The 12,149-nt window shown below is 37.4% G+C and overlaps 1 protein-coding gene across 2 annotated transcripts; it reads right to left on the reverse strand.

The window, feature by feature from the left end:
- Positions 1-3,578: 3,578 nt before the first annotated feature.
- Positions 3,579-7,901, reverse strand: LOC148879940 (uncharacterized). Of its 2 annotated transcripts, none has more exons than XM_088961709.1 (3): positions 7,677-7,901; positions 4,522-6,514; positions 3,579-4,142 (listed from the first exon to the last, which is right to left on the reverse strand). In XM_088961709.1, exons 2-3 carry the CDS (start codon positions 6,499-6,501, stop codon positions 3,813-3,815), a joined length of 2,310 nt encoding a protein of 769 aa, XP_088817835.1. In that variant the 5' UTR covers positions 6,502-6,514; positions 7,677-7,901; the 3' UTR covers positions 3,579-3,812. The 2 variants fall into 2 exon arrangements, with proteins under 2 accessions (XP_088817835.1, XP_088817836.1); XM_088961710.1 differs by having other exon boundaries at positions 4,522-6,517; positions 7,677-7,900.
- Positions 7,902-12,149: the final 4,248 nt, after the last annotated feature.

The following is a 12,149-nucleotide window of genomic DNA, read 5'->3' on the forward strand; positions in this document are numbered from 1 at the left end:
CCTCCCTTGAACTTTCTGATACAATTGCAAATAAACCTCCTATATTAAAATCCTCTAACAATAGCCATGAAAATGTCCAAAATACCCATAAAGGTACTATTGAAACTAGTTTTTATGATAAAAACAATACGGACTTTATGAACAAAAAAAAAAAAGAGTGTTTAACTATGTTTGGTTTCAAGGAAAAGGTAAGGAAAGGTAGGAAAACCTATACAAGATTGTAAAGTTCCTCTCCCTACTTTTTCCTTCAAACCAAACACAAGTTGCAGCTTTACCTTGTGGTTGGCATGAAGGGAAAATTTGGAAAATAAATCAATTTCAGAAAAAGAGATTGACAGGATTTGAGATAGTGATTCATATGAAGAGAAAATTTACAAAATAAATATTTTAGCCAAAAGTAACTGCATGGGTATTTTAGACATTTTAATGCCTCTCTTTTTAGAAGATTCTACCAGAATGGGCCTACTTGCAACTATATCAAAAAGTTCAGGGAGATGTTTGCAATTACCAAACTTTAGGGGAGATTTCAACAATTTACCTATTTTATATTGTGTTTTATATTTATAAATAAATATTATAATTTAACACCTATAATACATATTATATATAACATTTGATATTGTATAATGTACAAACTAAATTTTAAAACATATTATAATATGCATATAATATATTTTTTTCTCAAAAAATAGGTTTTCACGGAGGAATGGCCAGGTGGTGAAGAGGGATCATGAGAGGGTGATCTGGGAAATGGTTCCAAACAACCAAAGTAGGGGTAATCATGGGCCAGACTGGGCTTTCCACCTGTAATAAGTGTCATATAAGGGGTTCAGGCCCGGCCCACCCCAGCCCGAGTTCCAAGCCAGATCGGGCCTGATTCTGGGATTATATAATTTTATATAAAAATACGTTGAATAAATATAATATTTTATTTTACATGCATATAATATGTCTACATAATTTATTTTTTACATTATACAATATTAGTTTAAGGACATATGCCGTAAAGATATAAATTAGCATTATACAATTAAATTTAATTTTTATGGTCTCCACCAAAACCAAAGTAAGTATCTACTTATATTATATAAAAATATGTTATATAAATATAGATTATGCATTACATGTCATAATCTTAATATATAAATATAACATGTAATATAACATTAAAAAAGGCATATTTAAATATTATACATCAATATATGCAGACTGGACTTGAAAACAAAATATAGGCCCAAGCTTTGAATTTCTGGGCTGGGCTGAAAATGACCAGGCCTAAGCCAAAGTTTTCCTAGTGCACGACCACATAAGACACTAGAAGTGGAAATACCCCTTGAAATAAGGAACATAAAATGACTTGCACATGACATAATGGTGCAAACTTTTATACTTTATCTGCCCAATCAAACATAGTTAAGGTTTAGTAAACCCAAAATGCCTACATGGCAGGGATGCAAACAGATTGAATTGGATTTGATTAGTGGTATACTTGGAACCTAGATAATATAAATATTGAATCTGATTTGATATGAAGATCTGATCAATGATGTAGGCGCACATGGCAGGCCCCGGATTGCGCCATGTGGCATTAGCTAGATGGGATCTTGGCCATCCATCTCTAACTTCCTTCAATCACTCTATGGCAAGGTTAACTATAAAAGGGGGTGCCCAGCTCAAGGTAAACCCATCTTGCTTACTCTTGTTCTCTTGCATTCTTATTCTTGAAAGACCTTGTCTAAGCTCTTAAAGATTAAGCTCTGAGCCCTCGTCTCAAGCCTAGTCTGACCCCTCTTTAAGCGCCTGACTAACTTGACCGTCGGAGTCTCTGCCCCTAGGATAACACACGGGGCTTTTGACGTGTGCTCTTCTCATGCTCACAGGTTGGATCCATCGGCCCCATCTTTGGCAGCAACAGGATCTCACAAAGGTCGATTTGAATCTGAATTCATTAAGTATGTCATATATCCAAATATGATCTGATCTGTTTAATTTTTGTAAAATTTAACAAATTATTAAAAGGAAAAAACATAAGTATACAAAAACAAAAACAAAAAAAAAAATACAAGCATTTTTTTCCACTTATTTCATTATATATATAAATGTTGTTTTAAAAAATAAATAATATAAAAAAATTCAATAATACAATATAAGCATATTTGTAAATTAGGATGGATAAGATCATGATCGAGTCAGTTTGCACCCCTACTATGGCATTAGATTCAAAGTACATACATTGCAATTCAACGTACCACTATACCAAATGCTATCATTTTCGCTACCATAACAAATACTATCATAGGGTGCCAAATCAGATGGTTTTGTCTACAGATTCATGTTACATAACGCCCCCTTTAATTCATGTGTTTTGTCTATTTATGTGTTAGCCTGTGCTGTGCAAAGGGCTCTCCTCCTTGTGACATGTTAATTCATGCGAGCTCCTTGCAATAATAAGGATGCTGAATAGAGCTATAATTGGATCGAATTCAGAAAAATCCGAATTCAATATGATTATTGAAAATGTGCATCCGAATTTGATCCAAAATCCAAGCGGATCTTTAAGACCTTGTAGTGGGATTCGAATCCTAATAGACTCGAATTCAGATTTATACTTTACTTTTTTAAATATAAAAAATAATTACTTTTCAAATTTTAACTTTTTTATATAATAAATTAATATAATCATATCATACAATCTAACAATTATTAGTTTTATAATTAATTTTTACTAACGAACTTAAATTCTATTTAAAAATAAAAATTTAATATAATTAATTAAATTTAATAAGGATTAATAAAAAGAAAAATTAATAAAAACTTATTAACCTTAAATATAATTTAATTAATTTAAAATAAACTTAAATTTGATTTAAAAATAGAAAATTTTATAAAAACCTCCTTAGGTTTTCTAACAATCCTATGAACCTCCCCTATATATATTTTGACCTTAACAAAAAACACCCATAGTATGTTCAAAAATAGTGTAGATATTTTCCTTCTATTAACATTCGAAATAGAAAATGCTGATTTAATGCATTGATTTTCTTTAAATACCAAATTTATTCATAAATAATTACAAAACATAAAATATTTTGTAAAAAACATTTTTACCTAAAATAATACAAAAATAATTACAAACCATAAAATTTTAAAAATTAATAAAAACTTTAGCCATTCTTACTAAAAATTAAGATACAAAAAATAACATAAATTTATTTAGAAAATAGGAAATTAGCCACTCTTACTAAAATACAACTTGAATTATAGTTGAATAAACTAAACATAACAAAAAACAAATGCTTGAATTGAACTTGGATGAGCACCATTTAATTGAAAATATCATAAAACTCCTTTCTCGTTTTTTCTTAATAAAATACATGCATCGCACAGGTGCCGACTAGTATTCATGGGACCTAAAATGAAGTCATTTAGTTGAGAAGCTTGAAGGACAGGGGAGTTCACAAGGCTTGAGGAAGTAGTAAAATTGTAATCACAGTTTGCATCTTTATGAAACAATTTATATGCTTACGCCATACAATGGATACCTTGTAATTATCCATACTAAACCATGACAAAAAAAGTTGAGAAATAGTTTATTTCGTGGTATAATAACTTTTTTCCCCTTAACATTTAAATAATATGGACAGAATCACTAGTACAAAGAATTGAATGATACATTCTCAGATGGATTTCAACACCTGCAAGGAGTAATGTTCCAGCACCTATGGAAGGAACGGGTAACCCAGAGATCTCTTAACTAGCTCTGGGTTTCTATTACTAAAGTGAGGTCAAGGCATCGAGAATGCTATTTCAAACTACACTCGTGCAATGGGAGAGAAAGGTGGATTCAGGATGAAACATGGTGGGGTTTCCTCCATTCGTTTTGTGGCCTTTCTTTTCTCTTCCCCTGCAACTGCTTCAATCAAGAATCTAACTTCCTCCTCAAGCAGCACTTTAAGCGAATCGTTATGCAACCTCTGCCTGGTCCTCTCTTGTCCAATTACAGTGGAAACTTCTGTACTATGCAAGATAGCAACACAAATTGAGAATGCTTGCAATGAGGACAGTTGGGCATGAAAATCAACTGAATATTGCCCTTCATCAATAGCTGTTATGGTCAAGGCTGGCATCTTCTCTTTCACTCCCTGTGGAGATCAGAAACAAATATCCTTAGACTATAATTAAGGACAAAACAAAGCAATAAAAACAAGGAGTAGTTATCAATCTAATTTTCTAATTTCTTCACCTAGTAAGTTAGGACAACCCAATTGATAGTTATCAACCCCTGTATGAAGACATGACCCTTTTATGTTCTGTTCATAATAATAATTATTACCTCCAATACTTGGACTATGTATTTGCATGTGTAAGAGGAGAATGGACAGTTGCGAGAGGAAAATAAATGGACTAAAGTTTTCAATGGGTTTCTAGATGGGAGGCCTAGGCAAGTATCAGCATTATAAAGTAAAGATGAAATACTACAATCATGCATATCCCACCTTCTTTATTAGATGAGAAGCATACCTGAACAAAGAGTTCCACCAGTTCTACATTCTCTGTAGAAGGGTTATCTCCAACATTTCCAGTAGTAGGATTGCTAAAAACAAGAAGGGGGCAGGCCATGTCCCAACCACCACAATCACAGTGACCACCAGATCTCCATCGATCCAGTAATGGTGAAGGGCCACAACCATCATCAGTAGTTGGCAAACCATGCGTCCCAGTCACTGTTACCACTTTCACATTTGCGGGACTAGTGCTGCTTTGCTTGTCATCATTTCTCTGCTCAACCATGGAAGATTCAAATAAATCTGAATATGCTCTACTGCAAACCTCTTGCTTGTCTTTCAAGCTTTCCCTTTTCTCAAATGGCACTTGAATAACAATAGCTGCAATTTCAAGGTTTGGATGCAAATCTGCAGGTGACCAAGGACAAGATGTTGAAGCATCAGAGACATCACCACCGGAAGCATGTCGTGGTTGAAGCTTGTGATTTTCTAGATCAGATACATCATTTGGATCCATAGATGGCCCCTTGATCAAGGCTTCACCGGAAGTACCATTAATAGGCTTAATGGAGTCTGGAGAACATGGAGAGCTTTGTTCAGCAGCCAAGCACTTCCTTGCATGACCTATGTCATACAACACAAACTCTGTCACCATAGAGTTATCAAATGCTCCACCACTTCTAATTTCTGAACACAAATAACATGAAACTTGCATCTGGCCAACCACAGAGGCCTCTTTGTGCCTCTCCTTTGTACCCCATCCACTATTATTGTTCTTCTTTCTACTGTTTGTAGAATGGAAAGTATAAACCCAATTAAAAGCATTATTTGCTTTCCATGTCTTTGCTGTAAGTACATCTTCAAAGTCCCTTACAAAGAATTTAAAGAACGGTGCCCCATGCTTGTATTCTAGCTTGAGAAAGCCATGGAGGTGAGCTGGTGATGTAGAAACAACTGAACTCTGCTGATCTTTATTGCTAAACTGAGAACTAGATTGCTCCTTCACCACGGTGTTTGAGAAGTCCTGCAACAAAGATTTGCAAAGTGTCCTGTTCCTCCTCATGTTCGGCAATGTCATTGTTGTCAAATCACCAAATTCTGCTATTGAAACTGATGGACTTCGCTGAGATTTGGACTTCATGATTGGATCCAACATCCTTCTAATAGGGCTGAACCTTCCCTTTGGGCTGGCTTTAGAGGGATCACTTTCTGATAGGCAAGGTAAATATGGCATCCTCACTTTTTCTGATGAGGACTTGTTCAAAGTGTGGACTGTCTCTCTTTCCAAGAAGTCATTACTATTGTTCAGAGGACCAATAGTCTGATTACATCTAAAACTAACTTCCTCCAACAAGTCCCTTCCAATTGTCTCAGCAGGACATGGTTTTCTGTCCTCTGGATCCAGGCAGATCTCAAAGAAACCATCTGCAGAGACATCTTCATGCGCAACATTACATGTGGAGGAGGGAACACGGAAGGACAAATCAAAGAAATCCTGAGAATCTGGCTCCTTGTAGGTCTTGCTAATAGCTGTCTCCATATCAGTCATTAAAGGCATTAGTGGAGATCTCTTCTGTTGCATAGGTGGGATGTAATCATTTGACTCAGATAAAGTGTCAAATATCCTAAAAGACAGAGATGTGTCACTGCTACGTGACAATTCTATCTTTCTTCTTCCCTCAAGCTCACCCATTTTCTTTATTTTCCTTACTGTCTTTGAGCTTTGATATATAGAACCTCGCTTCATCTCCCCATTACTTCCATATTCAGCTGCTCCAGAAGGCACACTTTTACAGGACAAACTCCTGGAGTTACCAAAGGTAATTTCTGTGGAGTCTTGATCCATCTGCCATACAAGGTGGCTTCCACTCATAGGTTTTCTTTTTACATCTCTTTTTTCAACTTTTGAACCATGACTATGTGATCGAGGACCAATTTTAGGACTCTGACCTATACTGCAATACTTCTCAAATTCTAATTCTGTGTCTAACCCCATTTACATATACAAACTGCTGCAAGAAATGAAAATAGATAAGTTATGATTCTGAAGAACTACCTGTGGCTAGCTACAAACTACAAAGTACAAAAAACTTCCTAATTCAATATCATTCATGCGCTTTGAAAAGATGACATAAACTGTTTGATGTGTTTTATTCCTGCAGGATTTGAACAATTAACCATTCTTCAACACGATTTGAAATTTCCTAATTCAATATCATTCATGTACTCAATCTGCTTCTATTAAGAACGAAGCTACTTAACACCGGAAATCAGGATGTCAACCCTAGTCATGGATGAGATTGAGGCCCTAAAAAATAGTCAGGAACCAACAGCTAATGGGCTCCAAAGTTCAGCAGAATGTCAAGTTGGACAGATTCACGATTTGATACGATCTATATAAAAACTATCTGCATATAGTTGTAGTTCCATCTCTTCATAAAGCTGTGTCCTAATTAGAAACCCCAATCCATCTACACAGACAACAGGACGACCAAACAAGACACCGTGACATGCAAGCCCCCGGGGGAGGTGGTCATCGAAGAAATACTGCAAATTATGCTCAGTTGCAAACTAAAAGACGATACTGTAAATAATCTATAGCCTTATGATTAGAGGAAAAAAAAGAACACAGTCCCAAGCAAAAGTAATAAATCCGAAATATCTTTGAAAAACAAGCATACTCTTATATAGCAGTAACCCAGTAACCAAACTCAAATGTGTGCAAACAGAGCAATCTTTATAAAGTGAAAAGATAATAGATCTTGAGCCCGCCAAACTATCATTTCTACTTGGGTTAAAATGAGGAGGGAAAAGAGAAAACACTATCATTTCTACTTGGATTCTAATACAAAGAAGCCTAAATCTTACAAAATGCCCATACCCCACTAGATCTCACAGAAGCGAATTCAAAGCAATATCAAATTAAAAAGAAGGGAAAAACTGTTCTTTAAGAAATCATCTCTTTCGATCTTTCAAAGCTAAACCTCGAATGTTCTGTACAAACCGCAAAATTTCCATTCTAGGGCTAATAAGAGAAAACAAAAACCTAGCTAGAAACCACCCCTCTGCAACTCAAAAGCTTCCATTCACAATTCTTGAAGAATCAAGAAGGTATAACAAAACAAGAACGGCGTAGAAACAAAAGAGAGAATTTAGAGAGACAGAGCATGCCTTGAGTGAGAAAGCGACCGAATGCTGTGGTTTCTTTGTGGTCACACGCACATGAGGAAGAGAAGAGAAGGGAACTAGGGAAGACAGATGGAAGAGAAGGAGAGACAAAGAGCTGCCGATGCTGCTGGTTTAGTCCGCTAGAAAAGCCATTCTAAGTCATGATATTCACTGTGCCGCTCTTTTCTCTCTTTTCTTTATACGTTTTTTCCCTCTTTTTAATGGTTTCGGGAATTTCACTGATCATTTTTTTCTGATTAAATATTATCGACACTTCCGAATTATTAGAATATTAAATTCGACTAACAATAAATTAAACCTCTATAGATCTTGCAGTAATCGAACAGCAGATCGGCCATTGTATTAATCTTCCCGAAATTACGAAAATCTCCCCAAGCAAGGCTTTCGAGATAGGCGCACCTCCGCTCTGAGTGAGGGTACTGGGTGGGCAAAGGCAGTCAAGTTTATTTCCCCTAATTTTTCCCCTTCAAGCGATTGGTGGAGGCCTGAAGCTGAAGGGACCCACACAAATTTTCCCATCAAAAAACGGGACCCGCAAATGATGGGGGAACTTTTTCTCACGTCAGATTAGAATCCATTTATAATAAAGAGTTAAAGACCCATTCCAACACCCACCTTGAATTGTCCTTTGTCCCTTCCGCGACCAATCCATTGACGAGAGATTCCTGGATTTGTTAAATCGTGACCCCAATCAATGTCTCTTCGGATCTGGACCCTCCATTGGTATGGACCCTTCAATACTATTTGCGCTCTGCTTGATCGTCCAGAGAATTCATCGGGTGTACATTAATAAAAAAAAAACCATATTCAACTGGGGTCTTCTAGATCAATAATGTAGGGTCTTGTTTCTTGTACATGGTTGAGTCACGCATACACATGTTCATGTACCTTCTTTTCATTTTTTTAATTTGTTGGGGACTGTTTGGATGTTGACCGCGATATTACCCGTGCGTTTTGCCTGGAGAGGGTAATTTTGGAAGCAGCGACGACGAATTACAATAATGAAGCACCTAGAGAAGTCATAATTCACTAGAGCACCACTCTCTAGTGTCAAAGAACGGAATAAATACTCTTCCTTCCGAACTCTGCAACTGTGAGCGTCTCTATCAAATGAGAGAGAGAGGAGGGCGCATGCGATGATGGAGGGAGTGAGACTCGGTCGGTCGGTCGGTCACATCCAATTCACGGAAACAACAGTAAATGTTGGTGTTGAGACGTGAGTCGTGAGAGTGAGAGAGTTGGAGGGTTGGAGCGAAGCCAAAGTGAGAGTAAGAGGGAGAGAGGTCGCCATCGGTCCATCACATGGGGCCCGGTCACCTTCTTCGGTCCTTCTCTCGATATATTATTGGATCGAGAGATTCGAGGTCGTTGGGTGAAAAAGAGAACCTTGACGACCCTTTCCTTCCGACATGGAACAGTTTCATTACGCAAACAAATACAGATCTAAGGCAACCCACGAGGCGCCAGACCGCAACCCTAATCTTAATAGGGTCTTTCTTCGCTTAATATAATACTGGTCGTGACTCGAGGGGTATATCTGAATTTCTGATCTTTGATCTATGGGCCCATGACTTGCCACCCATTTTGTAGTCAGAGGATCAGAACCCTCCATCAAATGTGCCGGATCTAAACAGATGGAGGGCCTAGACAAAGACTGGGTTTCGTTGATCGTGACGTCATGGCCCATGACCCAGCGTCTGAGATCTCTCTCCTAGGCTCATTTCAGATCAAGTGACACTTTCGTGTATCCCATTCGTCATTCAGCGCGGCAAGTAATTAGTGTTATGAAGGATGTCTGATAAGTATTTCAGTTTGCCAGTTGCTACAATCGGCCAACGGAGTACCCGCCGGTGGCCCCAGAGCTACAAGCCGTTTGGGATTTGAGAGGGCTGTCCGGAAGATTCAGCTGCTTTGAAGTGCTTTCCCAGACAGCCCTTCAAATAAATGAGTGACAAATTATTTGGTCTTTTTAGGCCCACCTTGGGAAGCTAGAAGCTACATACATTTGGGCCCTCTATACTCTATAGGGTTAAATTGAAGATTCAGCTAAATTGGTTCAGCACTGTAAATTGCTCTAAATAAGTTATTGAGGATCTCTAGATTTTTTTTCGTAAATTACAAACATCCCCTTGTATTTTAGGGTCAGTGATAAAGATTCTTCTATACTTCAATTGACAACAAAGGCCCCTTTGAACTTTACGTTGCGATAAATACCCTTTGACCGTTAAGTCAGATAATTGATCTTTCTCTATTTTCTTTGTCTTCACATTCTCTCTTAAAATTTAGCTGACCCAAAAATCCGGCAACTCAAATTCTTATCTTCTTCTTAATTAGTGGTTTTAAAACAAACAATGTCTTCTTCATTAATAATTTATTATATATTTCTGTTTTTGTTTTCTTTTTTATCCTATGCCTCCCCAAAACAACTCCTATATGTGTTCGAATTTTATTGAGGGTCTCGGATTGTTCTGTAATCATGATTAGCAACAATGCGATCTCCCTTTCATACGAATCCGTGTTCGGATTGCATTAGAAGGTTTGGCTTTATACTAGTCTTGAATGGAGGCATCAAACAACTCTCAAGGAGATGAAGTTCGACAGTTCACCCTTCTGGCTTCAAATTCATAGAAATAGATCTCAATAAACCCTTCGATAGTTCTGGACAAATTATGTGCCTGTGTGAATAGAAGTAGATCTCAATAAACTATTACAGACGGGAATTGGTGAATAGACGAGGGATAAAGCCGATATAAGCAGAGTTATATACTAAGAACTTCCAGTGTTCTGTTACAACTGTGGTATCATAGGGCATGAAGAAAAAAGTTGTACTACAAAGTTAGAGAAGGAACAAGAAAAGATCAATGGAGCCGGTAGAGGAAGAGACAAGGAGGATAGGATCTATGGCCCAGGGTTGCATGCTGATCCCGCACAAGAACTAAAAGGACTGGGCCCTAGTTTTGAAGCAGAAGAGTGTTATGAACAAAATTGTTAGTATCGGTATAAAACACGAGAACAAAAACATGATGGGAACAGGAAGAGGTTTCATCAAGGAAGAGACCATGCATCTGTCTCGCCGCTGGAAAGGGGAGACTTGATGTCACCGGAAGTGAGAGGTTACATGGAAGATACAATGGATGGTTCTCTACAGAGATGAAAATTCCAGAAAACCAAACAAACTGCCTATGACAATGGTATTTTTGGAGTTTCTTTAGCTCGATTTCGGATTGTTTGAAGACTTTCTTGCCTCTGCCAGCTATTCCTCTTCTTTATCAATTAGTGTCTCAGAAGATCCATAGCGAGAGGATGTCTCTCAATTCTCGTTCACTCTCCAACGAGTCGATTGTGTCACTTGTTCCGAGAAGAGGACAGAAGGTAGGGGTATTTTTAACCTTTGGTGAGTTAATTAAACACCTATTAGGCATGGATCTTGAAAAACTCTAGACATTTCGTGTTGTGTTTATCGCGATTTCAATTAACTTCAACGGAGAAGACAATGAACAGTACAAAGTGTAAAAAAAATTATATGATTTCATAAATTAAATAAAGAGTAGTTTGGGTATTTAAAAAATTTTAACAAATTAGATGAAAATCCTTTTCAAATTTAACTAAGAAAATGCTAATGAAAAGGGATCTTTGTCCAATGGCTAAATTTCAAGGTGGTATTTATCGCCAATCAAAGAATAGGGGTCTTTGTCACTTAGTGCCTTTGTAATTTACCCTTTTTTCACCAAAACCCAATTTGGCTGTCTATCAATTATAGGAAAGGCTGTCCAATTTAAACTTTTTAAACAGTTTCAGTGGAACACTTCAAAACAGCTTGCGAGGTGCAGTGATTAAGCCATGGTAGTGGTTGTGCATTCGTGTTCGGGATAAACCACTGGAGTAATTTCCTATTTCAGCCGTACTTCTGGCATCCGGACCGGAACATGATGATAGGCTTTTCAGATTTTCACCAAATACACCTTATGGCATTCTTGTGTGGGGGCTTCTATCCATCAGCTGTCTCCACATCCCTACCCACCCATGCCACATGGGACATAACAGTTCCTCATCGAAAATATCTCCCTTTTCATTCGTAGGGAAATACCCATATACGACGGCAATGGTGCTCAGTGGGAATACATGTCGAAACAATTTGTGGGGAGCAGATCTGACGTGCTTAATTTTCCGCTAAACCCTACAAAACTGTCCCTGAAGTACATCATTCAACAAATCTACATTTGTCATCAAAAGAGTAATGGCACGGCACATCTACCAATGTCCCTAAAACAATACTTGTATTTTGTCTTGAGTGGCTTAGCATTGGATACAGGCATCATATGTAACGTAGATAGGATTCCGATTTGAGTTCAAATCAGCCCCCCCACAATGTCTCACAGCACATTCTAGCTGTGTATTGTGACAATCTTGTGGGGGCTGATTTGCTTTCTTCCGATTTTCGATTCACTCTTGAGA

The sequence above is a fragment of the Nelumbo lutea genome, chromosome 1 (assembly GCF_056320005.1).
Source record: "Nelumbo lutea isolate HS-2025 chromosome 1, American lotus-T2T, whole genome shotgun sequence".
NCBI classification, from domain to species: domain Eukaryota; kingdom Viridiplantae; phylum Streptophyta; class Magnoliopsida; order Proteales; family Nelumbonaceae; genus Nelumbo; species Nelumbo lutea.